This window comes from Colius striatus, chromosome 20, assembly GCF_028858725.1.
Source record: "Colius striatus isolate bColStr4 chromosome 20, bColStr4.1.hap1, whole genome shotgun sequence".
NCBI lineage: Eukaryota > Metazoa > Chordata > Aves > Coliiformes > Coliidae > Colius > Colius striatus.
In genome coordinates, this window is record NC_084778.1 from 2,286,810 (window position 1) to 2,314,273 (window position 27,464).

At 54.3% G+C, this 27,464-nt stretch overlaps 3 protein-coding genes, 1 long non-coding RNA gene and 1 other non-coding gene across 10 annotated transcripts; 3 read left to right on the forward strand and 2 right to left on the reverse strand.

Annotated features, from left to right (window-relative positions):
- Window positions 1-476: 476 nt before the first annotated feature.
- On the reverse strand, window positions 477-6,781 carry RAD51D (RAD51 paralog D). Of its 4 annotated transcripts, none has more exons than XM_062012533.1 (11): window positions 6,692-6,781; window positions 5,816-5,908; window positions 5,174-5,235; window positions 4,898-5,016; window positions 4,162-4,243; window positions 3,917-4,051; window positions 3,426-3,521; window positions 3,149-3,239; window positions 2,873-2,943; window positions 2,143-2,310; window positions 477-1,475 (listed from the first exon to the last, which is right to left on the reverse strand). In XM_062012533.1, exons 2-11 carry the CDS (start codon window positions 5,895-5,897, stop codon window positions 1,392-1,394), a joined length of 990 nt encoding a protein of 329 aa, XP_061868517.1. In that variant the 5' UTR covers window positions 5,898-5,908; window positions 6,692-6,781; the 3' UTR covers window positions 477-1,391. The 4 variants fall into 4 exon arrangements, with proteins under 4 accessions (XP_061868517.1, XP_061868516.1, XP_061868514.1 ...); XM_062012532.1 differs by lacking the exon at window positions 6,692-6,781 and adding an exon at window positions 6,228-6,268; XM_062012530.1 differs by lacking the exon at window positions 6,692-6,781 and adding an exon at window positions 6,039-6,215.
- Window positions 6,782-9,009: 2,228 nt separating this feature from the next.
- UNC45B (unc-45 myosin chaperone B) lies at window positions 9,010-19,227 on the forward strand. Its single transcript, XM_010198374.2, has 20 exons — window positions 9,010-9,087; window positions 9,222-9,391; window positions 10,125-10,161; window positions 10,437-10,612; window positions 11,130-11,219; window positions 11,675-11,842; window positions 11,980-12,148; window positions 12,375-12,545; window positions 13,342-13,513; window positions 13,857-14,157; window positions 14,681-14,775; window positions 15,226-15,367; window positions 15,695-15,835; window positions 16,032-16,159; window positions 16,613-16,679; window positions 17,042-17,155; window positions 17,255-17,370; window positions 17,711-17,828; window positions 17,936-18,091; window positions 18,961-19,227. The coding sequence occupies exons 2-20, from the start codon at window positions 9,230-9,232 to the stop codon at window positions 19,225-19,227; spliced, it is 2,790 nt and encodes a 929-aa protein (XP_010196676.2). The 5' UTR covers window positions 9,010-9,087; window positions 9,222-9,229.
- PEX12 (peroxisomal biogenesis factor 12) lies at window positions 11,106-27,353 on the reverse strand. 3 transcript variants are annotated; one of them, XR_009820113.1, is made up of 4 exons: window positions 27,216-27,353; window positions 25,546-26,090; window positions 24,128-24,914; window positions 11,106-11,180 (listed from the first exon to the last, which is right to left on the reverse strand). XR_009820113.1 is itself a non-coding variant. In XM_062012339.1 (3 exons), exons 1-3 carry the CDS (start codon window positions 27,339-27,341, stop codon window positions 24,515-24,517), a joined length of 1,071 nt encoding a protein of 356 aa, XP_061868323.1. In that variant the 5' UTR covers window positions 27,342-27,353; the 3' UTR covers window positions 23,719-24,514. The 3 variants fall into 3 exon arrangements, 1 of the variants encoding a protein (XP_061868323.1); XR_009820112.1 differs by lacking the exon at window positions 11,106-11,180 and adding an exon at window positions 23,719-23,972; XM_062012339.1 differs by lacking the exon at window positions 11,106-11,180 and having other exon boundaries at window positions 23,719-24,914.
- Window positions 20,112-22,886, forward strand: LOC133627362 (uncharacterized). Its single transcript, XR_009820114.1, has 3 exons — window positions 20,112-20,186; window positions 21,034-21,131; window positions 22,114-22,886. It is a non-coding gene; the product is annotated as an uncharacterized LOC133627362 (long non-coding RNA).
- On the forward strand, window positions 21,414-21,511 carry LOC133627405 (Z30 small nucleolar RNA). The gene has a single exon (XR_009820149.1). It is a non-coding gene; the product is annotated as a Z30 small nucleolar RNA (small nucleolar RNA).
- Window positions 27,354-27,464: the final 111 nt, after the last annotated feature.

A 27,464-nucleotide genomic window follows, 5' to 3' on the forward strand; every position in this document is an offset into this window, starting at 1 on the left:
ATGGAGGGATATATACACACAGCCATATATTTACACTGAAGCCCTGCCCTGGGAAGTGGGGGTTCCCCACCCCTGGAGCTATTGCAAAGGTGCACAGCTGAGCTGCTGAGGGACGTGGTTTAGTGATGGGCTTGGCAGTGGTTAGTGGCTGGACTTGCTCTGAAAGGTCTTTTCCAACTGAAATGATTCTCTGATTCTGTATACACAGACATGGACACACCCCCAACTGAAATGATTCTATACACAGACATGGACACATCCCCAACTGAAATGATTCTATAGACAGACATGGACACATCCCCAACTGAAATATCCTATACACAGACATGGACACGTCCCCAGCTGAAATGATTCTATACACAGACATGGACACGTCCCCAGCTGAAATGATTCTATACACAGACATGGACACATCCCCAACTGAAATGATTCTAAGCTTGGAAAACCCAGAAATACAAAGAAAGACACAACTTTATTATTTATTTAAACCAAAAGCTGTTTAATGGTAGAGCTCACGTTGCTTTGGCACGGTCCCCTCCCCAGGCAGGACCTGCTGGGAGCACGGCCTTTCCCACAGCCATGTGCACAGGGCTGCAGTGGCCACGATGGAGGAGATGGGAGGTGGTGGAGGCCCCATAAACCACAGCCCTGAGAGCTCAGTTTCCACGGGAAGCACAGCTCTGACAGAGCAGCTGGAGAGCACTGCAGCAAGGAGATGCTATTGCAAAGCTCACCACGTGCAATTGAGCAGGTCCTTGAGCCTGAGGCAGGGCCAGCTGGTGTCACTCAGGACTCATCCAACCCCTCACTCTGGGGAAAAGGCCAGATCAGGGATCTGATCATGTCCCTGCTCATCAGCAGCCTGTCCCACCCCAGAGTAAACCTCAACATGTTAATTAACAGCAGCTGCCACTAATTGAATTTCAGCTCCCAACAGCCACAGACAGTATGCAACATCCTGGTTTCATTTCTGAGCCACAGACCCCTGTGGGCTGCCTGAGGACAATCAGAGCTCCAGGGCCAGAGGGCTGTGAGTTACAGAGGAAACTAAACCATGGGAGTGATGGATTTGTGCAGGGACGTGCTTGTTGGTCCCAAACCAACACCCTTGGGACAGGGCTGGCTCTGCAGGTTGAAGACAAGCTGCAGCAGAGGAAAGGACGTGGTTGTCATGCTGTCCACACAGCAGAGCCCCTGCAGGCAGCACCTGCTGAGGGAAGAAGATCTCCAGGGAACCCCACGCTCATTTTCTCCCCAGCACAGAACAAGAGCTTCTTTGTTGGTCCTTCCCAGGGGTGCAGGACTCAGAGGTAGGCTATAAAACCTTTCCAGTGTGCTTGCCTGCTTTTTTTGCAGCTCTCTTGGACTCTGACATTTGCTCTCTGCCTGCATCAGGGCCCCTCTGTGGGTGCTGCTGGGCTTGGCTCCTGCACATCATCATTTCCAGTCTCCAGCTCCACCTGTATCCCTGTTGGCTGCAAAGAGAAGCAGAGAGGAGCTCAAACTCACACTGCTGGGACTCTAAGGGCAAACCTACACATCACTGCACCTGCCTCAGAGCCAAAAATCCCCAACTACATCCCCTTGAGGATTTCTGTACACTGCTGCCCTCATGTTAACTGGGTCTGCTGAGCACAGATACAAACAGAGAATGCAACTCGGTGGAGAGAGAACACTTTGCTCTGCAATATCCCCTGACACACTATTATTTAGCACATCCAGGATGTGTTTTGCTGCCCAGCACACAACATCCAAACCCATTTGGATCAGGCTTCAGAGCAGGCTCAGAGCCAGGAGGCTCCGGCAGCGTTGCCCAATACACAGGCAGGATTCCAGCCCAAAGTCCCCTCTGCAGGTGTCACAGACAGCTCTGGGGGACCCCCACTGCCCACAGTGATAGGACAGCAATGACCTGCATTGGAAGTGGTGCCACTCAAGCAACACAACAGTTGGGAACTGATGCTCTCCTCTTCCACACCACACAAGCAGGCTGCATTTGCTCCTCTCCTGCTCCTGTGGGTCACCCAGTGGGGCCTGACCCTGCCTTGACCTGAGAAGGAGCCTCCCTCAGCTCCAAAGCCAGCTCCATGTCACAGAGCTTCTCCTCCATCAGCAGAGGGCCACTGGTGCAGGGAGCCTCACCTGCCGGGGTGACTTTGCCAGGGAAGCCACACGCTGCTTGGTGGTTTTCTGCCAAGTGGCTTCTTTGGTCTCCAGCAGCAGCCGGGTGCTGGGCACAAAACTCCAAGAGCGGCCAAGGGCTGGCTTCAGTGGCCCAGTGCTGCTTTCCCTTGTCACCTGGTTAGTCACCTGCAGCACAAACAGGCCTGTCAGTGCCCAGGAGAAGCAGTGCCACTCAGTGTACTGAAACACTGGGGATCACCAGGAGACAACCTCTGAGCCCTCCTTCCTTGGCACAGCCCTGCAAACAGCCCACACAGCTGCTCACACACGTACTCAGGTAGCAGCTCACAGGATGATGCAGTGCCCTGCAGTTCCCTGCAAGGTAACTGAGCACAAGGTTACTCAGTAAGCTGGCCAGCCCCTTAAATGAATGGTGGTGTATCAAAAATAAACACAAGCAACCATTTAATCTGCCTGTACTTAACTCTACCTTGTTCAGTGGCCTCAATGCCTTGTTGGCTGAGGACAGCAATAAACCAGGCAGCAAATCAGCCCTGTTATTGCTTCACACTTGCTGGAACAAGAGCTCTGTGAGCTGCAGAGAAGCAAAGCACTCTGGAATACTGGGCTCTTGCTTAGCCGAGGGAAGGGTCCCCTCTTGCCATCCCAGGGAGGCTCCAAAGCTTCTCCAGGGCTCCCTGCCCTGGCACACATCAGCACACAAAGGACAAGGCACAGCAACACTCACCACAACAGCAAGGCTGAACTCCCTGGCCAGTGTCTTCAGCTCCCTGGCTAGCTGCATCATGATGGCCAAACCTGGAGGAACACAAAGCATTTGGGTGTTTGGGAATAAACCTCACAAAAGCCCCAGGAGCTCCAGACAAAGTTGTCCAGGTTGACTGAACAGGTCCAGGGCCCATCGCTCCAGCTCACAGCTTCATGTCCTGCAGCCCATGGCTGCAAGGGGATCACCTGGACGAGCAGAGGTCTGCAACCTCCTTGTCCTAAAGGAGCAGCTCACCCTCTGACTGCCTGCCACCCAGCACTGGGTAGATCACAGCTGAGACTGAGTCAATCACCACGACCTTGAGAGGTGCCACGGAGCTCATGACCTGAGAGGAGAAGGAACCACATGCAACGTGAGCAACAAATACCAGCACTTTTGCAGGTGGTGAGTGGCACAGAGGCTCAAATGTCCCCAGGACAGGGTGATCTGGTGTCACTCAGCAGGGACACAAGCCTTGCTGCCCTCCTTGAAGCTCCTGGGAAGGGAGAGGGGTCCAGACCTTTCGTCCTACCTGCTGGGAGAGACGATCCCGCAGCTCCTGCAGGGCCCTCAGCATCTCATAGACGTCAAACACACGGATCACCTGGACCCGCTGCAGAGCCTCCAGCTGCAGCACAAAGTGCCATCATCAACAGCTTCACCTTCTCTAGGATTCATTACACTCCTCCTGCTCCAGCTGCTACCAGCTCTTTGCATTTATCCCATGCCATGGAGCCAGGGACCCCGATTTCTTCCACATTTGCCACCAGCCCATGAACACTGTTGTCCCCATTGCACTGATGCAGCAGTAAGGTGGATTCAGCTCAGAAGCAAAAGCATGAGCAAGTACAGCAAGCACTCCCCTTCTCCCCAGGCAGTGTCTGTCCCTGAGCAGAGCACCCACCAGGACATGGGAGAAAGAGTTTAGCCCCAAAGCAGTCCATGGGGACAAAGGCAGAGCTGGACAGAGTGGCTCTGGGGGTTGTGTGTGCACGTGCAGGGAGCAGCTCCAGGAGAACTTGCCTGCTCTTCCTCATCCTCTGCCTGGGCTCGAAGCATCTGGTAGAGACGGGAAGCAGTGAACCCTCCCGTGGAGTCAAGAAACACGACGTGCTGCTTGAGGCCCAGAGACATGCTGGCTGCAATGCCCAGGCACAGCTGCAGAGGCAGGGACAGGGTGTCAGCCGGCCTGCCCAGGCCCCTCTGATGCTTGAAGGCATCATCTTCACCCTACCTGTCCTCTCCTTTCTCCCCTGTCCCGCTCTCACCTGTGTCTTCCCACTGCCTGGTGCTCCCATGAGCTCTGTCACTTCCCCTGTGTACAGCCCAGAGTCCAGCAGCTGGTCCAGGCTACAGGTTGAACACAAGGTGGGATTATCAACACCCTTCAAGCCGAATGGCAAAGGCATCAGGAAGCAGCAGACCCCAGGTACTGGTCCTTAGGGTCCTCTTCCCAAATGCAGACAGGTGTCTCGGGCTCTGCTCCTTCCTTTCCACCATCCCTCTCAGATCTGCAGTGAGAGGGCTGCAGGACAGTCCTGAGCTGCAGAAGAGCTGTGCTCCTGGGAGCATGGTTTGAATACCCAGGGCTTCTCTGCATAGTCACTGTAACAACCCAGCAAGGAGACAGGGGCAAAGAAATACACACATGCAAGAGAGTAACTCCTCATGCCTGCTCCAGGCAGTTTGGACCCAGCAGTCCTCCCAGATCCATATTGGCCAGTGTAGCAGTGAGACACACGACCACTTCCCAAAAGGTGTGGAGGCTCTCACAAGGACACAGTCCCTTAAGGGACACGGTCCAACCTGGCTGTGCAGCCAGGACAAGGAGAATAATCACCTGTTGTTCATAAAAGACAGAGCCAGACTGTGGCTGGAAGTAAAACAGCTGCTGGGGTTTGGACACATGGAGGGCACCACCAAAGCCTGCACTGGGCAACCAAGGTGCTCTGCAGCAAGCCCAGTCCCAGGCAGACCTGCAGGCTCATCAGCCACTATACCCACCTCGGGCTCCCAGTGGGCAGGATGGCTGTGGAGCTCTTGAGCTCCTCGTAAAGATCTGCTCCATTGGCAGGGAAGGCAGAGAACTGGGCCAGGAGCACACGTCTCACTGCAACCAGCGCCTGGCGGGCAGAGACACGGCTGGAAACGGGACTGGGGAAGTCCAGGGCCAACAACATCTGCTGCACAAGCTGCCCCCGGTCAAACCCATCTAGGCTGTGAGCTAAGCAGCTCTGAGCTCCCCAGTTAACACAGCAGGACTTAGGAGCCACTCTTTACCTTGTAAGACAGGGAACACTTCTGGGCAACATCCTCCAGGTCTGATGACACAAAGTCCACCACTGCAAATAGCACAAAGGACAAAACGTTGGAAGCCAAACCTGGACACACCACAGAGAGACAACCAGCTCAGAGAAAAGCTGCCTGCAGCACCAGGCAAAGTGTGTGTGCCCTCTGCCAACGCTTCCCAGGGAGGAGAAGGACGCCCCAAACCCGAGTATTGGAGTTTTAGCTCCGAGATGACCCCGCTGCCCAGGGAAGAACAGACTGTTTCTCACAAATCAGGGAGGGAAGCTGGTGAAAATTCTTCCTGTTTAGCTCAGGAACTTCCCAATGCCATTTGATGGATAAGGCCAGCCAAGACAGCGCCCTTCTGCCAGCACAGAGCAGGCTCGAGGGACCGGTGCCCAGCACCCTCGCAGCAGATGACGCTGTGCCCGCTCTCCTGCCTGTAAGGCTCCCAGCACCCTCCCCAGGGCAGCGTCTGGGCTGCGAGGTGAACCCAGAGAGGCAGGAGGGAGCTTCACACACTGCCCCAGAGCCCAGATGAGCCAGGCTGGCAGTCGGCTGCTGCAGGGAGAGCCCAGTGCCCCCCCAAACGCGCCCAGAGCCCCCCCAAACGCGCCCAGAGCCCGCCGTCACCCGTCCTGACGCCGCTCGCCCTCAGGAGCTGCAGCATGTCCTCGGTGAGGCCGGGGCAGAGCCCAGCCCGCAGCACCACCATGTCCTGGACACCTGCGGGACGAGACGAGGGATGTGGCCGCACCCCGAGGCGCGGGGCAGCTTTGCCGTGGTCTCCGTTCAAAGCCCCCAGACGCCGCGGCAGCCAGCAGCAGCCGGGCCGGGGCGTCCCCAGCCCGGGCACCTTCAGCACAGCCGGCCGGGACACACGAGCCCGTCTGACGCCCCGGTGACGACCGGCCCTTCGCACCCCAAACGCTGCCGGTGCCTCCGCGGGGCCCCGAGCTCGGCTGCCCGGGGCTGCCCCGCTCCCCGCTGCCCGCTCCCCGCTGCCCGGGGCTGCCCCGCTGCCCGCTCCCTGCCCGCTCCCTGCCTGCCGCCCGCTCCCCGCTGCCCGGGGCTGCCCCGCTGCCCGCTGCCCGCTCCCTTCCTGCTTCCTGCCGGCCCGGAAGCAACGAGCCGCGCCCGGGCTCCATCTGCACTGCCGGCGAGACCCCGGCACAGCCCCTGCGACCCCGGCACAGCCCCGAGCCCCGGCACAGCCCCCTGCGACCCCGGCACAGCCCCGACCCCCAGCACAGGCCCCTGCGACCCCGGCACAGCCCCGAGCCCCGGCACGGCCCCGAGCCCCGGCACGGCCCCGAGCCCCGGCACAGCCCCGACCCCCAGCACAGCCCCCTGCGACCCCCAGTACAGCCCCCTGCGACCCCCAGCACAGCCCCCTGCGACCCCCAGTACAGCCCCGAGCCCCGGCACGGCCCCTGCGACCCCGGCACAGCCCCGAGCCCCGGCACAGCCCCGGGCTCTGCTCTCCCCGCGGCTGCCCCACGCACACACCCCGAGCCCAGCGCTTGTCTCTATAGGGGCGGGTGCCCACGGCTCGCAGGCTCTGTAAATGGCAGAGACACAGCCGGGACTGGCTGCTCCAGGGGTGGATGCTCCGGGACTGGCTGCTCCAGGGGTGGATGCTCCGGGGGTGGATGCTCCGGGGGTGGATGCTCCGGGGGTGGATGCTCCGGGGGTGGATGCTCCGGGACTGGCTGCTCCAGGGGTGGATGCTCCGGGGGTGGATGCTCCGGGGGTGGATGCTCCGGGGGTGGATGCTCCGGGGGTGGCTGCTGCTGCTGGGGAGAGTCAAGCAAACTAGTTTATAGATTGCAGTAGGCTGCAGAATCCCAGAGTGATGGGGGCTGGCAGGGCCCTGCAGAGCTGCTCCAGCCCCTGCTACAGCAGGTTCCCCTGGCTCAGGGGGCACAGGAACGTGTCCAGGTGGGTTTGGGAACCTCCTGAGGAGCCTCCACACGCTCCCTGGGCAGCCTGGGCCAGGGCTCCCTCACTCACAGAGGGGAAGCTACCCCAGTCTTTTCTCACTGAGCCCAGTTCTGTTTCTGGGTTTGTTTCACTTGTAAAAGCACCGTTTGTGCTGGGATGTGGCTCTTTGAGCTGGGGTGGCTGCACAGAGCTGTGAGCCCCTCTTCTTGCTGGGAGAGCAGCTGATGTGAATAGAAAAAAGAACTCTAATTATCATTCCAGAAGTAGTTTCATAGATGAACCTGAGTTCTGTGCTTGAACTGCCCTAAACCTGCACTAAGGCTTCGGGGGCAGCTCTGAAAGGGATTGCATGCAGCTTCACCCTAAGGAGAAGGTCTCTGATGCTGTGTTGGAGAACAGCCCAAGCGTGAGGTGCTGAGCACAGCTACCTCTGCAGCCCTGCTGTTGCTTCAGAGATGCTGGAGCTCACCTTGGAGCTTTCTGGAGGGCAATTGTCAGTGTAGGCTTTGCCAGCTCTCTTGCAAGGTCTCAGAACGTGGTTTAGTGGCATGAGGTAAGATGGGATCCCAGGACTGGTCAGGCAAGTGTCATCAGCCAGGGCTCACAGTTGGGGTGGGAAATGAAGATGAGGGTGGACATCTTGTCTGCAGGTGGACAACGCTCTGTCCCAGGGAAGGGCTTGCTGCAGGGGAAGCCCAAGGGCTGCCTCCCTCCCTGGGACTTGAATTTCCCCAAGAAAAGGGGTTTTTGGGGGTTGATTTTGGCTTTCTCAGCCGATGCCTGACGAGGGGCCCCCTGCCTCGCTGCTCAGCCTGCCCACCCCTCCAGGGCTGCCACGTTCCCATCACTAACACATCTGCTGCAGCTGCAGGGAGGCACAGGGACAAAGTCAGTCCTGCACCCCCCTCTTGGGCAGCTGCTGCTCTCCCAGTGTGGTGTAATCACCGTGACTCCATCCCAAAACTACAGCCCAAGGGGAGCTCGGGTCACTCTTAGCTCTGTTCTGAACATCAGCAGCATCAAACACCGTTTTGTTTTGTGGCTCAGCTCAGCTGAGGCTGTGGGTTCACCCAGAGAGGCAAAGCCTGTGTTTTGGGGAGATCAGTCACAAAGCACAACTTGTGATTGGGCTTCCTGGGGAACAGGAGGATTTGTAAGGCTCAGCTCTTTCGGAGCTCAGTGCTGCTCCATCTACTGGTGTCACTCAAGTTGAGACCCGAGACTGTCACCACAGCAGTGGCTCAGTGTGCTCTGGTGCTGACAAGGGGAGGTGGCAATGCTGGAGCTGGGGTGGGCTGCCAAAGGCCCTGTGAGGAGGAGGCAGTGCTGCATGTGAGTGGCTGTTCTGGAAGGTGCTGGGTGCTGCTGCAGCTGCTGGCTTGGGGCCGCCTGTCCCTCAGGCTCAGCTGTCTCATGCTTCCCGAAATAGAAAGGGAAAAGGGTCTGAGCACTGTGACAGGGGTCAGCCATCCCAGCCACGGGCTTTTCTGGAGTGAACCCCCCCTGTTGCTGCTCCCTGCACCCTGTGCAGCTCTGCAGGCAGAGGGAAGATGGGGTTTGCCCCCGCGGGTGGGACAGGATCCCCTCTCACTGCAGAGGTGCTGCCCCCTCGCAGGCACATCCCCCCCTGGGCTGGGCTGGCTGCTGGGGGCCCTGGCTCACAGCCTTCCCCAGGCACCATATAGCAGGGGGGGACGAGGAGGGGGCCAGGCTGTGGTGACAGGTGACGCTGACAGGCAGCAGGAGCTGCCAGGTCCTGCCCAAACTTGGAGGGGGAGGCAAGCTCTTTCCCAGGCCACACACACTCTCTGTGCCACGGGCAGACGTCTTCAATCCTTCTTTATCATTTCTCTTTCTTTTACTGACTCACTCCTAAGGATCTACAGCTGTGGGAAAAGCTGCTGAGAAGCCCCAGCCTTGAGGAGCAGTTTAGATCTTCCCTCTCCAAACCCTTCAGCCTGGTAAGCTGCTTTTATTCATGTGTGTGGTCATTCCGTGCCTGTCCCAGGGTGAAACGCAGCTTGGTGAGCAGGCAGGTGACCCCTGACCCAGGCTGCTGAACACGAGACACAAATTGATGTTTGTTTCCTTAAAGCTCCCCAGATGGAGGATCCCATCCAGCTGAAAGAGGAGGGCAATAAATATTTTCAGGCCAGTGACTATGAGAAAGCTGCTCAAAGCTACACTCAGGCCCTGAAGCTCAGCAAGGACAAGGCGCTGCAGGCAGTGCTCTACAGGAACAGGGCAGCCTGTTTCCTCAAGAAGGTGAGAAGAGCTCCTGGCTTGCCCTGAGCACAGCTCAAAGGGAGAAGAGCAAGGAGGCAGCTCCCCAGCTCTGGACTGTGTGGTTTGTCCATTTATTCGATGGGGTGTTTGCAAACTGGTCTGAAATGATTTGTTCTGGGCTGGTTGTGGAGTTGTAAAGCTGCTCCGATCCTGATGGGGCTGAGCACGCTGGTTCAGCTCAGAGATGGTCCCACTTGATCACTTGGAAGCAAAAGCTGTTGGCAGGCAGCCAGCTCCACACTTACAGGATTGCTGTGTAAGGCAGGGCTGGGGGTGCTGAGGCCACTCTCTTGCTGTGTGTCCCAGCACAACAGGAGCAGACACAGACCTGTAGCAAAATCAAAAGTGATCCCCGTCTGTACCACCAGTGTCTCAGCTCCCTGCAGCGACCTGCTGGGGGATTCTTAGCAGACTGCTCATATGCTTCTGAGTTCACTAAGCCAGGGGAAGTGACTCCAACCCAGCAGGAGCTGCAGACAGGCTCTTGTGAGCGCCCCCTGTCCCATCGCTGCCCACGAGCTGCTGCAGCCTCTGTTCTCACCTTTTCCATCAGTGATGAAAAGGTATCTAAGCCTTATCTTTCCTTGTGGAGGCTGCTGTTGGCTTCCCTGGGGTGTCTTGTTGGTAAGTGGGAACAGAGAGGTCACAGTGTGCATCAGCAATGGGGACATGTCCTGCTATTCCCTGCTAACAAACCTCTGTGCTTTAACAGGAGGAATATGCCAAGGCAGCCTCGGATGCATCTAGAGGTAAGGAAGGGGCTGTTTTGAGAAAGGAGAGCTGTGTTGCTCTGCTTTTGGGGCACTATGGTCTTATTCCACTAACACCCAAGTGCTGAGGCCACAAGGAGGAGGTTCAGAAGATGTGTGTCGGTGCTCATTGGGTGCCAATTCACTCAGTGTTAATACCCAGACAACCCCTATGCCTCAGGGAGCTGTAGTCACTGTAAAGCACATCACAGCTTACACAGGCAATTTCCAAGAAGCAAACTTTGAATGCCTGGTGTTTTGGATCGCTTCTGCAGCTATTGACATCAATGCTGCTGATCTCAAAGCCTTGTACCGGCGCAGCCAGGCTCTGGAAAAGCTGGGGAAGCTGGACCAAGCGTTCAAAGATGCTCAGAAATGTGCCACCATGGAACCCCGCAACAAAAACTTCCAGGAGACCCTGAGGAGACTGGGAGCCAACATCCAGGAGAAGGTAAATGCCAGAGGGGCAGTCCCAGGTTCACAGAGCAGCTGTGGGAGGTCCCTGCTCTGGGTTACGCTGGTGGGTTGTTGGTCACACGGGAAGCTCAGGGTAGGGGCATAAAGGGGCTCTGTAAGTTCTCACTTGATGCACGTGAGTATGAGGATCAGATTGAATGGTTACCTTTAAAACTGTGGCAGCTCACCCCTGAGGCTGGCCTGGTCCTGAATGTCTTGATAAGGTGGGCAAGGAACTGGATCAGCTTCAGACTGGGCCTGACAGCTGCCACCTTGGCTGAGTTACCTTCGTGGAGGTGCTGTGAAGGAGTCCTTTGCATCGCTGGGTACCAGGAGGTCTCAGAAAGGATGGCTTAGGGCTGCCTGTGCCTATGAGTCTGAGAAGAGATGCCTGTGTTGTTATTCAGTTGAAGTTGTCTGTGGTTTGAGGGTCTGTGGTGTCCTTGAAGTGACAGAGGAAAAGTGCTGCTCGCTTTTCCCTGCCTGACGCTTCCCCTGCTCTGTTGGCACAGCTGCGCATTCAGTTCTCCACGGACATGAGGGTGCAGAAGATGTTTGAAATCCTGCTGGATGAGAACAGTGAGAAAGAAAAGAGAGAAAAGGTGAGAAGTGTTGTGCTGGGCTTGAGACAATGGCTGTTTAATGTCAGAGGCTGCAGTGAGGAGCTGCATTCCTCCTCAGGATGGAGGATGAGGTAAGGAGTTGGGACATGAGCTGTGCTTGGAGAGACAAGTGAGAGCTGTCCCTGTGCCATGGGAAGGTGCACCAACCTCCCAAAACACCAAGGGTGGGATTAGACTGGCCTTCTGCTCAGGCCTTTCTCTATCACCTTCCCCATGTTTCACTCTAAGCAGTGATGCACTTTTCTGGGGCAGAGCAAAGTGATCCCCAGGTGCACCTGGAGAAACTGTCTGATGGGGTCTGAGCTGGTGTGGTGCATGTCAGGAGGTGGCCACCCCACAGCTCGCACAGCACATCCCAGAGCTGCACCCAGGTGTTTTGGAGGCTGCTGGCAGGGCTGTGCCACTGAGCCCTGGCTCTTCTGTCTCCCACCCAGGCTGCAAACAACCTCATAGTCCTGGGGCGGGAGGAAGCGGGTGCCGAGAGGATTTTCCAGAACAATGGGGTCAGCTTGCTGCTGCAGCTGATAGAAACCAAAAATCCTGACCTGATCCTGGCAGCTGTGAGGACACTTTCGGGCATGTGCACAGGACACAAGGCTCGGGTAAGGAACGGGGTGCTCGAGACTCTCACTGCTCTTGCCTTGCACCTGGGGGAGTGGAAATTGCAATAGTCCACAGTGCTTGTGAGATGGAAAGGCCTTTGCTGATGGCTGCCTTGCTCTCTTCTTTCTGGGGCCAGGCCACTGCCATTCTGCACTACCTGGGCATTGACAACATTTGTATGTGGATGTCAGTAGACAATGAAGAAATCTCCCTGGCTGTCTGCAACCTCCTGCAGACCATCACCGACTGCTTGCTGGGCCAGGGGAAAGAGGAGCATCACGGCAAGGAGGAGGCAGTAGTTCTAGGTACAGTGCACGACCAGGGGGTCATTCAGTCTTGCTGGAGGAGGAGCAGGGTGAGCAGGGAGGGCTCTGGAACATCCACCTCATTCCTTACTCTTTGGTGCAGTGGGGACTTGGCCCTCCAGCTGTGCAGGACGACAGCCTGCACACAGCTCTGACCCTCACGGGGGTGTTCCTGCCTATGAATGGCTGTCACCTGCTTTTCTTGTGACTGCTTGCTTCTGTGTAGATACTAAAAAAGATCTGAAGATGATCACCACGCATTTGCTGGATATGCTGGTCAGCAAGAAAGTGTCTGGGCAAGGGCGAGACCGAGCTCTGAACCTCCTCAACAAGAATATACCAAGGAAGGACCTGAAAGACCACGACAACAGCAGGAGCATCTTTGTCATCGACAATGGTGAGTCCTTCCCCTGCATCCTCTTCTGGCTTGGGAGATGTGGAGCTGTGTCTTCTTGCCTGAATGACCACAGAACCAATCCTCTCTGTAAAAGAAACCCTCTGCCTTTGTTTTGGAACACTGGAGCACAGTCAGACCGACGGCAGGAAAACGCTCTGTGTAAGAGCACAAGATTTTTCTTCAGTTTCTAAGACTGGTTTCACTTCCCTGGTTAGTTTATTCCAATGTATTTGCTAAAGCTGGGAGGATTTGGCTTCAACTGTCTGGTTTGGGATGAGAAAAGCACTTACTGAGCTTTGCTGGATCCTTGAACTGGTCTGAAACCAGAAGGGGATGAGGAATTTGTGTGGGATGTGTTTTTACACCGATTCCATTGCATATGTGTGTTACCAGTCTGGTGGGTGGTATTAAGTAACACTTCAGCAAACAGAAAGTTAAGACATCCAGAATCACTTGAAAGTCACTGACTTGTCCTCAGTGAAAGCTTTCAGTCATGGAGGTCAGTAGGTTTAATGCCTCCTGACAAAAATAACCAATCCAGCCAGGGACCAAATGCAGCGGTTTGCTTATCTCACTCCCAGAGCTGGATAAAAGCCTGGTGCTGCAAACCTGTAATCTCACCAGCAGAAGCTCCTCCCCAGTAAATACCCAAATGTCCTTTTTGTTTGAGGTTTGTGTGATTAGGCTGCCAAGTAACTGACAACAGCTATTTCACTGTAAGAAACCAGCAAATGGCATGGTGAGTTTTGTGCAGACCCTCTGCCCTCCAACAGCCCTATCACTGCATTGTTTCCAGGCTTAAAAAAGATACTGAAAGTGGTGGGCCAGATTCCTGAGCTGCCTGACTGCCTGCCAATGACAGAGAACACCCAGCTCACTGCCTCTGTGCTCCTGAATAAACTCTACGATGACCTGCGCTGCGACCCGGAGCGGGACAACTACCGGGTGATCTGTGAGGAGTACATCAAGTGAGTCAGGGCTGGTTCACTGGGGCTGAGCTGGCCCAGAGCCACAGGAGCAGGTCTTAGGGATGAGCTGAGGCACCTGCAATCCACCTAGATGCCAAATTGAGGCCCTGGGAGATAATTATTTGCTTGAGATGCTGTTGGATCCTTCAGCTGAGACCAGGCCCTTGCAGTGTGCTTGCTGGATCACAGCCTTTGCATGAATTTGGGCTCAGGTGTGTCTCAGATGCCTGTGTATTTCAGCAGTGGAGCTCAGTTCCTGATCAGGGGGAGGATGTTCCCTGCCCAGGAAATAAGCAGTAAGCAACTACTGTTCCACATGCTCACTCTCTCTGTCCCCACGCAGGAGCAAAGTTGACCCACAGGACATGGATAAGACGCTCCATGCCATCCAGATGGTGTCTGGAGTTCTGCAAGGACCCTTTGACTTGGGCAACAAGCTGCTTGGCATGAAGGGAATCATGGAGATGATGGTTGCCCTGTGTGGATCTGAGAGGGAGATTGACCAGCTGGTGGCTGTGGAAGCTCTCATCCATGCCTCCACCAAACTGAGCCGGGCCACCTTCATCATCTCCAACGGGGTGACGCTCCTGAAGGAGATCTACAAGAAAACCAAGAATGAAAAGATCAAAATCCGAGCCCTGGTGGTAAGGGTGGCAGCCCCTGCAGCTACCAGCTGCCACACCAGCTTAGCCCTGGACTTGGGAGAGGATGGGGGGTCCTGGGAACACGCTGGGTTCACTCACCTCAGCTGGGGAATGGTGTATCGTGCTTCTCCCCACAAGGAATGGGGAGATGGCAGACCAGGAGAGCACAAAGTCATAGAATCCTTACAGCTGGAAAAGACCTTTAAGATCATTGAGTCCAACCACTCACCTCACACTGCCAAGCCCAACACTAAATTAACCCATATCCCTCAGTACTTCATCTATGTGTGGGTGACTGGTAACTTTGAAGGTAAAACTGGTTAATCTTCTGTGAAGGACACCCAGTAGGAGCACAGAACCTCACTTTGCTGTGCTACAAGCTCAATCATCTAGAGTATTAGAATTGCTTCCTCTGTTAGAACTGACTTCAGACTTTAGATGCAGGATAAGGCTGTTTTGGGGCAGCAACACTCGAGGACTGATGAGCCTCTTCTCACTGGTGGATGCTCTTTATCCTCCTCAGGGTCTCTGCAAGCTGGGCTCAGCAGGAGGTACAGATTATGGACTGAGGCAGTTTGCTGAGGGATCCACTGAGAAGTTGGCCAAGCAGTGTCGAAAGTGAGTGATTTTACTGTTGTTCTATACTTTGCAAAATCCAACATGTTCCTTTCCCAGGAGATCCTGCCTACACATTGCCTGCACTGACTGTTGCTGCCTGACAGCTGACTGTGGCCCCAGAGCCATTGCACTGGGTCCTGGGAGCTCTTCTGTGTCTGAAGCAACCATGCCTTCCTCCCGCCTCAATATCCAGATAAGCCTTCTCCCTCCCTCACAAGTACCTCAGGACTTGGTCTGCTTTTCCCTGCAGCACTTGGATCCCTCAGGCTGGGCTGTGGGGGGAAGGTCACGTCTCAAGGGAGGCATTCCCAACCTTTAGGAGCTGCAGCAGAACCTGAGGACATGTTCGAGCCTGGAACAGTCTCAATATGTGTTTTTCCTTCCTCTTCTCCCAGAGAAATTAGTCCTGGCTCCCAAGGTAGAAATGTGGGTGTTCTCCTCCTCTTCCAGGTGGTTGTGCAACACCAGCATCGATGCCCGCACCAGGAAGTGGGCGGTGGAAGGGCTCTCGTATCTAACCCTCGATGCAGATGTGAAAGATGACTTTGTGGAAGATGAGCCAGCCCTGCAAGCTATGTTTGAATTAGCCAAGGTCTGTCTCCTTACTTTGTTCCCCCAACCCTTCTCTAGCATCAAGTTCTCTCAGCTCTCCAGCCTGGGCTGTGTCCCTGGGCAGGAGGAGATGTGACCCCAACTACTCATCTCTAGCTTAGCAAAGCTTCAGTTTGTTGACAGCATCTCATGATGTCAGGCAGCCTATTTGACTATAAAAATGGTTGGTTTTCCCTGCCCTGAGGTATAAAGCTGAGGAATAAGCCAAAGAACACTTCAGCTACTACAAACTAGCACAGTGGCAGTCCTAAGGGATCTCTTTTCCTGCTGTGTCCTCCTTTTATTTCTGTCATTTCTTTCTGTGCAGACAAGTGACAAGACTATCTTGTACTCTGTGGCTTCTGCACTGGTGAACTGTACCAACAGCTATGACACCAAGGAGCTGGTCCCAGAGCTGGTGCAACTGGCAAAGTTCTCCAAGCAGCATGTCCCTGAGGAGCATCCAAAGGCAGGTTGTCTGCAGCTGGGGAGCTGGGAGCACGTGCTCAGGTCTGAAGACTTTCTTTGGTGTCTCTGTTGTCACAGACCTTGGGTCTCCCATCCCCATGGCTGCAATTGCTTTGGTCTCCAAGCAGGTTTGAGTTGTAGTCAGCAGGATGGCAGCTGCTAAAGGGGTTTAATCCCTGTCCAATGTCCCCCCTCAGGACAAGAAGGATTTTGTGGTGAAGCGGGTGAAGCGGCTGCTGAAAGCCGGCGTGGTCTCTGCCTTGGCCTGCATGGTGAGGGCCGACAGCGCCATCCTGACGGACCAGAGCAAGGAGCTCATTGCCAGGTGCCTTCATTGCTCTCATGGCAGCCAGAACTGGCCCTGCCACGTGCCACAGAGGTGGCCACCTGGGCTGGCTCCTTGCTTACTGGAGCAGTAAATCCTTCCTGTGGAGGGAGCGTGAAAGGGAGGGGGAGAAAAGATTTAAACCCAAAGTCTTTCTTAAGCAATGTCATAAAAGTCCATGTCCTGACCTTGAAGCTGGTTCACAGGGCTGCCTTGCTGGGCTGTATTTGCATTTCTGATACTCTGCACTGATTTGGCTGGAACAGAGTTCATCTCACAGGCCTGGAAACCTCCCACCGTGCCCTTTGTCACTTCGAGTGCCATGGGCACCAGGTTAAACATTGGAACTTGCCTGCTGGATCTGGCACCCCTGCAAAACCTCCTTCTCTGAGGGATATGGGTCACAGACCTCCCACCTGGAAGTTTCACTAAGTTGATGCTGTGCTTCTGCAGGGTGTTTCTTGCCTTGTGTGAAGACCCCAAGGACCGTGGGACCGTTGTCGCTCAAGGCGGTGGAAAGGTGATTACTTTGATGTTTGCAGCCCAAGCTGACGCGTGTTTAATGTCTGCTGGGAGCTGCAACTTGTCTACAGTGAGGGAAGGTGATGGGAAAGCATCAGCTGTCTCGGTAGCCCTTGGGGCCAGGACTGACATTGCAGTCCAAGCCTCCAAAGAAAGTCTTGTTGAAACAACTGTGTGAGCGACAAGCTCTGCTGTGGTGCGTTTGGGCACAAAAGCAAGACATCAGACATCCCAGTGGGCTACAGTCCTGATCCATTTCTTCAACAGACTCCTCTCTAGGATATTTTTTGCCTATTTTAGTATTTTAAGGCAATGCTGTAAATCATCTCAGAAGCACTGAATGCTTTTGTGTGTCTCTAGGCCCTGATACCTCTGGCTGTGGAAGGCACAGAAGTTGGCAAGATAAAGGCTTCTCACGCTCTAGCAAAAATTGCTTCTATCTCCAATCCAGATATGGCATTCCCAGGGGAGAGGGTAAGCTTAAAAATAACCCCCAAATCTTGAGAATTCCTTTGGCAAATAAGTGCCAAGGCCTAAGAGCTGGAAAAGCAGTGACAAGCCTTCTCTGCTTAGGTGTACGAGGTGGTGAGGCCGCTCGTCAGCCTGCTGAACACAGAGAGAGACGGCCTTCAGAATTACGAGGCTCTCTTAGGCCTCACCAACTTTGCAGGAAAAAGTGATAAACTCAGGTGAGTTTAACTGGCTTTTTATCTCTTTCTTCCCCAGGACTGAATGTGAATTTCAGTTGAACACTTTTCTTACAGGACTCTGAAGCCTGGTCAGTTTGAGCCTCCTTTGGCAGAGTTACAAAGGTGTCAGAAGGGAAGGATTAATAAAATAGCCAGGGAGAGTGGCCCATTTTCCTCTTTGTAGAGGAAAGACATGAACTTCATCTGCATTAGACAGGGAATGAACCACATTTTGGAGCTGCAGAGACTGATTTGTTTCAGGGCCTTTCCCATCTGCAGTTAATACAAGTTGGTTATGGCTTGTCCCATGATGTATTTAATTGGTTGCTCTTCAATGCAGGATGAAGATAATCAAAGAGAAGGCCCTGCCAGATATTGAGAACTATATGTTTGAGAACCACGACCAGCTTCGACAGGCAGCCACAGAGTGCATGTGCAACCTGGTGATCAACAAGGAGGTAACTCACTGGGCACCTCAGACGTGACTGTGAGCACCAGTTCCTGAGCCCCTGTGATGAAACACCCCTAAAGGTGTTACCTCTGGATATTATGGGGGTTCTTTTAGGTCCAGGAGCGGTTTGTGGCTGATGGGAACGACCGGCTGAAGTTGGTGGTGTTGCTGTGTGGTGAGGATGATGAGAAAGTCCAGGTTGCAGCAGCTGGAGCCCTGGCCATGCTTACAGCAGCACAAAAGAAACTCTGCTCTAAGATGACCCAAGTGGTAAGATCATAAGTGTGATTGTTGGCAGTGTAGATATATCCTTGAAGGGGCCTGGCCCAGTCATGAAAATGCCTCTGAAAAGGAAGATGGAATCCACTGGTTTGACAGTTTGGGGAGGTTGAGACCTGGGTGTTGCATGCTCCAGCACACCCCTGCACAAAGGAAACAGCCTGTCTTATACTAGACTTCATCTCAGAGCAGAAACATTTCCATATAGCCCTTCCTCAAGCTAACTCCAGGATGCTAACTTGTCAAGCAAGGTTGGGAATGCAGAATATTTTTCTACAGGATCTTAAAGATTTGGATAAATAACCTGAAAACCAAACCTGGTTTCCCTCAGAAACTAGAAAAGCTTTACAGAATCCCAAAGCATCTGTTTCCTGCACAGATCTGTAGGTGCTGAGAACTCAGACCCTGCATAGCTGAATGCCTGAGGAAATCTGCTTACAAACTCATGAACCCTGTTGTGTTTGAACACATGCTGATGGTGCACACTGGGGCTTTTTCACTGAAAAAATGACTAATCAAGCCAAAGGAAGGGCTCAGGAAGATCAGTGTGGCAGAGCTGGTGGGCTGCTTCTAGTCATTTCAGCTGTGATCTGATTCTTTGCACAGAGATGATGCATCAGCCTAACCATGGCACAGGTTTCATGTGGTGCTAGTGCCAGGGAAGCTCCTGATGTTAGTGTAACAAGAATTGGTTTCAGAAGTTTGGAGTCAGGTTTCCATAGTTAAATAATCAAATAACCACACTTGACAAGAGAGGTGAGTCCCTGTGCTGCCTTCTGCTGAGGAATGCCTTGCCAAACTCACATTCTTAGCTGAGGTATTCTTCAGCTCAATACTCATGAGCTCTCTCTCTCTTGAAGACCACTCAGTGGCTCGAAATCCTGCAGAGGCTCTGCTTGCATGATAACATGGAAGTGCAGCACCGAGGCCTGGTCATCACCTTCAACTTAATCAGCGCTGACAAAGAGCTAGCGAAGACACTGGTGGAGACAGAGCTCCTTGAGATCCTGACATACATCAGCAAGAAAGAAAATGACCCCAAGAAGCAGCACATCATTAACGTAGCACGTGATTGCCTGACAAAGTGCATGGATTACGGGCTGATCAAACCTCTCTCTCAGGCGTGAGGAAGCAAAAAGCACCAAGAAGGACTGAAAGTGTGTGTGTGAGAGTTGTGAGGAAAGTCTAGTGCCATTGTCAAGGCACAGAATAGTTTGGGGGCAACTTTGGAGGATCAGAGACTGAGGAAAAGAGGGAACATTTCCCTGAGCTCTTCAGAAGTGTCCATCTGAGTCATTCCCAGATGGTGTCGATCCTTCCTTTGCCCCCATTCAATGATGAAAGCTTCAAGGCCCAGCAGTAAAAGGGTTGGTTGTGTTGGGAATGTGCCAGGAGGCTGCTGGAATGAAACTCAACCGAGCTTAAACTTGGTGCAGGAACCCTTTACACCTCCCAGTTCTCCTGAGCTCCCAGTGCTGGAGCACGGAGTGGTGAGTGTTTTCTCCTCTGTAGTCAGGAAACAGGCTGGGTTTTAGCTGTGTGCTTTTTGTTCACGTGTGGCACGTTCCAGCAGCCTCAAGTTGTGTGCCAAAGCGTTGAGGATGGCCAATAAACTCTCAATGAATGCAATGTTTTGTTCCGTGTGGGATTCCTGCCCTGTTATTAAGCCGAGGCCCAGTCCAACGCTACTCCCAGGTGCAGCTTTGCATCACGCCCTGGGAACGGCAGGAACTGTGGCCCCGGCTGGCCTTTCACCACCATATCCAAACCGAGATAGGCTTCAGGACCGGACGGTGCTTGAAATACCCACAAATCAACCTGCCCCGGCCTCTGCTCAGCACGCGTGTGGCGCCGCACACAGCGCGGAGGAAGCGAAAAGAAGAGCCGGGAGCGGCCGCCTCAGGGCGACAAACGCCCCCACAGCACGCAGCTCCAGTAACGCGCCTCCTTATTGGTCCCCACCTGGCCTCGCCGCAGTGTGACGCGCTGCCATTGGCTGTTGACGCTGGGGGCGGGCTGAAGGCGGGCAGCTCCGCCTCGGCGTGGCTGGGGCTGCGTGAGGGGAATGTGGCGCCGGCGGCCTGAGGTGCGCGGGGGCTGGGGCTGAAGGGGAGAGGGGCTGGGGCTGGGGCTGGGGCTGGGGCTGAAGGGGAGAGGGGCTGGCTGAAGGGGAGGTGAGCCCCACCGAGGCGTGGCGTCAGGGACTGAAGGAGTGTGCGGCTGAGCGGGATGGAGGCTGGAGGGATGAGCGGGGCTGGGATGGGATGGGATGGGGGAGGCACTGGGGGCTGAGGGGGGTTGGGTGGCCAGGGAGAGAGGAGCTGGGGAATGGAGAGCTGCAAGGAGCCCGGGAGAATGAGGGAAGGAAATAGGAAGCGGGCTAAGAGCTGTAATGGGCTTGTGGGGAGAATGCAGGAAAGAAGATGGGGAAATAGGGTGCAAATGGATGGTGTGAGAGAGGGTTACATCAAAACAGGCCTTTAGAGCCTTGGGAAGCCACTGACCTGAGCAGCATTTGTAAGCATGTTGTTTCTTTCTCTTGGTTTTGCCTGGTACTGGCTCTCCTGATCTTCATGGAATCCCCACTCGTGATGTGTCTCCCCTAGCTCCAGCCCATGCCACCCCTTTCCTTCCCTTGCTCCCCTGCTAAATGTGCTTCATCCCCTTGTTATCTGTAACTGTGGGAGGTGATAAAGGTTAAAAACCAAACTCCTGATTTATGAATGAGCATAAGACTTAAAACCAGCTCCTTGTATCTGTTGCACACTTTCAGATCAGCTAAATGGGTGTCTGGAGTCTCTGTCTTGTACAGTGGCAACGTGTACAGGTGTGTCAGGAGGAAAAGAGAAGGGATTTGCTCGTGGTGTTTGGGAAGGGGAAATGGAGAGCTTTGCCTGTGTTACTCTGCCAACATGGCTTTGTCACACACACAGCTCAACACACAAGACCTGTGTGGAGAGACTACGTCCATACTGATGGTGCAGAGTACTCCCTCCTCCCTGCTGCTGTTTGGTGTGGTGGGCACAGGAAGGTAAGAAACAACAACTCAAGGCTCAGTTTTTCAGTCTTACAATAACCACTCCTGTCTCATCTCTCCAGGGTCAGTGTTAATTTATTGCAGGCTCCATTCTGCAGAAAACCCTGTGATACTGAAAAGAACAAACCTAGAACCCAAATTAATCTGTGTTTGCTGGGGGTGGGAAGGAGTGTGTGTGTTTACTTGCTTTTTTCCCCCTCTCCAGGTAAAAAAACCTCTTTTCCAAGTTCCTAACTTGGGAGCAAGCTCCTTATTGAATGGGACTAAACTTACCCAAAGCAATGATGAGTGAAGTATAGTCTGAACTGGTATTGCTGAGACTACGTGTCTTTGCTCTGACCAGGACATGATCACGTAATCTTCTCTCTGAGCTTATTTAGGCTAAGCTCATCCACAGTAAACAGCTCCACTGCTTCTTGAAACTTTTTGATGCACCCTAAACAAAATTACTGGGAGAAAACCAAACCCTTAATCTGAGAATGTAGTGCAGATACTTGTTTAGCTGTATGGATCTTGCAGCAGCACTGGGGTTAGTACTGAGCTTGGAGTGACAGGGGTTTCTTGTTTTCTCTCCTGTGTGTGACATAGCTTATGGAAACCCCAGACACTCTGCCACTGCATTGTTTTGTTTGCTGTGTAAAATGGAGTTTGAGCTATTGGTCCTGTAGGCACCACGCTAGCAGCTGCCTCAGCTGGATTCTTGTCTTGCCATTGCCGGTGTGGAGGCAGGAGGGCTCTTGTGGTGTTGGGCTTGGCTCTGGTCCTCTGCTCTGGATGAAGGGCAGCCCTTTCTGGAGGCTGCATGGGAAATAAGGAGCCTGGGGGTGTGGAGAGGGTCTTGTGAGTGCTGTGGAGTCACTGCTTACGCCCCATGACAAGGTATCTAAGGGGATTGGGCCCAGATGCCTGGGACTCTGTGGAACTGCCACCCCCTGCAATGCCTGAGTCCCCTTCTCCCTTCCCTTCTGTCTTTCAGACCCTTCCCACACCTGACTCCAACCTGAATGGACACAATCCTGGGCAGCATCCTGTTGTGGCTGACCTTCCTTTGGAGTAAGCAACCTCCAGAGCTTCCTGCCAACCTCAGCCTTCCTGGGATTCCCAACTGGAAGGCTAAAAACAAAGTCTGAGTGCTCAGTGTGCCAGCAATACCCATTTCCAGACCAAAGGGACTCTCAGTTGCTTCTCAGAGCCCTGAGCAGTGCTGCTGTGATTCCAGGCTGTGCTCTAACATCTCTCCCCAGAAGCAGACCTGGAAGGCTGCAGGTCACAGTCAGACAGGCAAACCCCACAGGGCTCACAGCTACCCAGATGATGCTCCCATCTCAGCCAGAGCCCACAGGGAGCAAGCCAGAGGGAAAAGGGTTCTACCTATTTCTGCCCACCCTCTGCCCATTAGCACTGCTGCTCACACAGAGCAGGTGTCTCAGAGCTGTTCTTATGTAACAAACTATGCCTGGAAAACATAATGAAGTCATTTGATCTCTAATTTGCACTTGTTGGGGTGAGCTATCACTGAATAATCACAGGGAAAGAGGATGAGATTTGGGCTCGTGTCTCCTGGCAGTGCTGGCCCAGAGCATGGAGTGCAGTGGGACCAGAGACCACCCCGTGTTTCAGGGGGGTGAGCTGCAGCTGCAGCCCTGCACACTGTGCCTCAGCTTCCCAGCCCTGGGATCTGTCCAGTCTGGCCTCACAGGGTGTTTGCTGTGTGGTGGTTGTCTCTGAATAAACATGCTTTTTATTTCCTCCTGCTTTTGCTTAAATGTAGATGTTGGTGGGGCTTTTTGGTAGCAGGGGAGGGGCTGCAGTGGTGGCCTTGTAGGAAGTTGCGGGAAACTTCCCTAGCTCTGAGTTGGACACACCTCTGGCCAAGGCCCCCATTCCCTGACCCTGTACAGGGGAGGAGGTAGAGAAACCCTGCTGTACATGAGATTAAAAAGTCTACAAGAGCAGAAACTGCAACTTGTCAGGGTCTGGTAACCTGGCCATGTCTTGGTTTGGGACTGTTTTTGTAAGAGGAGTCCAGCTTGAGCTGTAACAAACCCCATGTTCCAGATCCCAGAGTCTCATCTTCTTACAACTGGGGACTAAGATCACATCCACCTGCAGCCAGACTCCTCTCAGAAGTTGTTTAGAGAGCAGAGGAGTCCAGTCCAAACCTTACAACTTGTTGGGAGAAGCTCTGCTGGAAAATCCTACAACCAGGGGTTCCTGGAAGCCGAGATCTCTAGAGGGGGCTCCCAATGCCTGGCTCCTTTCTGTGGGGGCGTGGGGTGTGTGTCCCAGGAACCTGGGTCCTTTCTCTGGTGGTTTCATTTAACCACACGTTTTCTTTTCTCTGTTCAGTCAGAGGATGCTTTCTTGTGAGTGTGCTACAGGGTTAGGACTGGATTAATTGCAATGTAATACTTAAATACAGACATTAAAGATTTTCAGCTCACAAAACACTAATCTTACCCTCATTATGAGTTGCAGAGATGAAAGCAGCTTTAGCTTAGTCTCCCTTATGTAAACAGAGTCTGTAGGGGAGCAAACTCTTCTCCCCAATCCTCAGAGAAGAAATAAGGTAGGTTCTCACTCGAGAAAGAATTTTGCTTTATAAAAACACATCATAACAGATTCAAAGACTTATTTAACACAAAGCAACTGCATTCATTTGCCACAGTTGCTGCTTTGGTCTGGTTTGCTGTTTTTCTCCCTCGTGCAGAAAAGTAACCTCCCAGTTGGATCTGGTTTGAACACACCTCTTGTTCTTTAACCACTCCAAAGCCTGAATTTAGAACTGTTGATGGGAATTAAGAGTGTGATGTTCTCAATTCAAAGGTGAGTAGCCTGAAAGTGCAGGGAGACCCAAGAATAGCAGGATCAGAGAAGTTTAAGCCCATCTTTATCTCCTTGACAAGTTCTAGTGCTGGAGCTTGCCCCGGGCAGCACGAGTGCCTGGGGAGCTCCTAAAGGACAGGAACTCGCCTCAGAATTGTCCCTACCTCTTTAATGTGCTGGCTCATGCCCTGGAGCAGGACTTGAACCAGTGATGCTCTTTGATCCTCACATCTGCATTCTTCTTATCCAAATCCTTGTTTCTTCCCTTTCCTTTGGTCTTTGAAGGCATTTCTGTACCAGATGACAAACTGTGGCTGTCCAGTCCCTCTGAAGCTGTCACAGGCTGTTGGAACAGCTGATAAAACAAAGGGGAGAGCCTCGCTCCAGAATTCACAAAGGCAGCAAAACTCTGACATATCACCAAGCTCAAAGGAGCTTTAGAACTCAGACAAGCTGCAGTGGTCAGGAATCCTCTATGGGCCATAAGATGGGGTGAGTTTAGGCTCACTGCTACCCAGACACGTATCCCCCTGAAGCAGGGGGCAGGCCTTTCAGCTCTCAGGAGAGTAGAGTCTGACAAGGTGCTGCAGCTCTGTGGCGTAGCCCGTGATGGGGCAGCGCTGCTGAGCCTTCACGTAGGTGTAGATGCAGCGGTAGCAGAAGACGAAGCCGGACGTGGCCAGGGCCGTGGCGTTGACGCGGATTTTGCGGCACAGAGGGCACACGGTCTTCAGTCTGGGTAAGAGAGCTGAGCCAGCCCCCTGCTCCAGGTGCACAGGGGGTGGAGGAGTCGGGAGTGATGTCAGAGATTTGATGGTCTCTTGGTTTTCTGAGGAGTACCACCAGTCCAGGAACTGGAGGAAGAACACGCTGACGGACAGCCCGGTGGACAGGGAGAAGGCAACGCCAGCCAGCGCTTTCCTCACTGCCGACTGCACTTGTGCTTTGATGCTGTAGCAGAGAGAGAAGGCACAGAGAAAGCATTACTACTGCACCTTTGTCCACCTGCAAACCAGTGACTGGGAGTGTAAGTCACTGCTTTACACAGCTTCAGAATGCTCTCAGCATCTCCCATGTTTACACTGAGGCATCTGCTAGGATGCTTCACCTTGTCTTTTAAGAAAGCTTCAAGCCCAATTTTGCTCAGAAGTCTAAACTGGAAGAATTTGGGTTGAAGGGACCTGGACCACAGAGCATTTCCCTCATGGATCATCATTTTACAGGACACTAAGTGTGGTCATGGCTAGCTACTGCTCAGAAATACCCAAGAGCTAAGTTGCAGCCCTTTGGGCAGTATTGCTGCAGTCTGGTTGCCTTGTTAGAAAACTGCATGTGAAAAAGGAACAGGAGAAAGCTTGGAGTGCCAAAAAAAGACCCCCAAGCATTGCAATTTTATCACCACACATACTTGGGAAGCTGATTTACGCTGACAAGACACCCTTTGGAGCTCATTTTGCCAGAGGTAAATTTCACCTTGAAGAATTTCTAGAGGACAAGACATTTTTCCTTGCAGCATTACCTCTAAATGAAGGCACCCTCAGAACCCTCTAGTAAACAGCTGCTCAGCCATGTTCTGACATACCTGTGTGTTCGACCCGAGGTGGCTCCAGGCAATTTTGTCTCCAGAGCCTGGAGATCCTCTGCAGTCAGTCTGACCAGGCGAACACCAGCCAGCCGCAGCATGGGGGAATGATGCTGAGCTTTCCCAAGGATATAACACAGCTGCTGGATCAGAAACCAGCCCTCCCAGGTCATGTTTACAAAGGGGTAGGCAGCTAGAAAGGCTCTGTAAAAGCGTTTCCATGATGATGATGGAGGATGGATGGAGTACTCATCCTCTTCCCTCAGGCTGGACACCAGCTTCTCTAGTTTTCCTTTTAGGTAAGGAACAAGAACCAGCAGGAGGAGAGACTTCCAGTGCTGCCTCTTTGGCAGGCCAGCAGTGGCCAGAGACTGCTGTCTGCAACCTCCTACTGAGATCCTCTTCAAGCCATAGAAGTTTTCAGAAAAGGAGGCACTGCATCTGGCCAGGTAGTGCTGCTGGAGCAGCAAATCCAGGAGGACGTGGATCTCATCAAACCAGTGCCAGAGGAAGCCGTATCGGCCAGGATTGGACTCGGCAAGCACCTGTGGGGAGGGACACGAATCAGAAGGTGCTGGAAGCAGAGTGACGTGCTAAGTGACAGCAGCTATAAATTACCTCTCCAGTTCATTAAGAGAGCTGGGCTGGTCAAAACTTGTTGTGCTGGCTTGGGAGTGTGGTCAAAGGTAACCACTGGTGCTGAGCAGCTTAGCATGCAGCCTCTGCAGCTGCTCCCCTCAGGCTGCTGCTCCCCTCAGGACGCTGCTCCCCTCAGGTTGCTGCTCCCCTCAGGACGCTGCTCCCCTCAGAGCAGTGATCCCCTCAGGACACTGCTCCCCTCAGGGCACTGCTCCCCTCAGGGCACTGATCCCCTCAGGCTGCTGCTCCCCTCAGGACACTGATCCCCTCAGGACACTGATCCCCTCAGGACAGTGCTCCCCTCAGGACACTGATCCCCTCAGGGCACTGATCCCCTCAGGGCACTGATCCCCTCAGGACACTGCTCCCCTCAGGGCACTGATCCCCTCAGGCTGCTGCTCCCCTCAGGACACTGATCCCCTCAGGACAGTGCTCCCCTCAGGACACTGCTCCCCTCAGGCTGCTGCTCCCCTCAGGACACTGCTCCCCTCAGGACACTGCTCCCCTCAGGCTGCTGCTCCCCTCAGGACACTGATCCCCTCAGGACAGTGCTCCCCTCAGGACACTGATCCCCTCAGGGCACTGATCCCCTCAGGGCACTGATCCCCTCAGGACAGTGCTCCCCTCAGGACACTGATCCCCTCAGGGCACTGATCCCCTCAGGGCACTGATCCCCTCAGGACACTGCTCCCCTCAGGGCACTGATCCCCTCAGGCTGCTGCTCCCCTCAGGACACTGATCCCCTCAGGACACTGATCCCCTCAGGACAGTGCTCCCCTCAGGGCACTGATCCCCTCAGGCTGCTGCTCCCCTCAGGACGCTGCTCCCCTCAGGACGCTGCTCCCCTCACGGCATTGTTCCCCTCTGCGGCTGCTCCCCTCACGGCATTGCTCCCCTCAGGTTGCTGCTCCCCTCCGGCTGCTGCTCCCCTCCGGTTCCCCTCAGTGTCCCCCCCCGGCACAGCGCGGGGCCGCACGAACGACTCCTCTCTCCTCCCCTCGCCCCAGGCCTGCGGCCTACGTCGCCCTTACCTTCACCAGGTGCTGCAGAGCGGGTTTCACGGCGGCCATCAGGCTGTCCTGGGCCACCGCCTCGAAGATGGAGGGGCGGTCATCGCCGGCCGAGGCGGCCGTGAGGTGAGCGCCGAGCTCCGCCATGGCGCCGCGTCCCGCTCCGCCAGGCCGCCAGGGGGCGCCTCGGCCCCGCTCCTCCCGGCGCAGCGGAGCGCCGCCCCCGGAAGCGCCATAAAGGCGCCGCTCCGTCCCGCTCCTCGCGAGTCC

Bases quoted from the DNA above. Each gene is read 5' to 3' on its own strand.
- PEX12 (XM_062012339.1), bottom strand. From the start codon at position 27,341: ATGGCGGAGCTCGGCGCTCACCTCACGGCCGCCTCGGCCGGCGATGAC. The intron at 26,091-27,215 runs GTAAGGGCGACG...CCCTCCCCACAG, and splicing joins CTCTGCAGCACCTGGTGAAG to GTGCTTGCCGAGTCCAATCC. The intron at 24,915-25,545 runs GTATGTCAGAAC...TCTCTGCTACAG, and splicing joins ACCTCGGGTCGAACACACAG to CATCAAAGCACAAGTGCAGT.
- RAD51D (XM_062012533.1), bottom strand. From the start codon at position 5,897: ATGGTGGTGCTGCGGGCTGGGCTCTGCCCCGGCCTCACCGAGGACATG. The intron at 5,236-5,815 runs GTGACGGCGGGC...TGCTATTTGCAG, and splicing joins GGCGAGCGGCGTCAGGACGG to TGGTGGACTTTGTGTCATCA. The intron at 1,476-2,142 runs GTGAGGCTCCCT...TTCTCTTTGCAG, and splicing joins TGGCAAAGTCACCCCGGCAG to CCAACAGGGATACAGGTGGA.
- UNC45B (XM_010198374.2), top strand. From the start codon at position 9,230: ATGGAGGATCCCATCCAGCTGAAAGAGGAGGGCAATAAATATTTTCAG. The intron at 11,220-11,674 runs GTGAGAAGTGTT...TCTCCCACCCAG, and splicing joins AGAAAGAAAAGAGAGAAAAG to GCTGCAAACAACCTCATAGT. The intron at 16,160-16,612 runs GTGCCTTCATTG...GTGCTTCTGCAG, and splicing joins AGCAAGGAGCTCATTGCCAG to GGTGTTTCTTGCCTTGTGTG.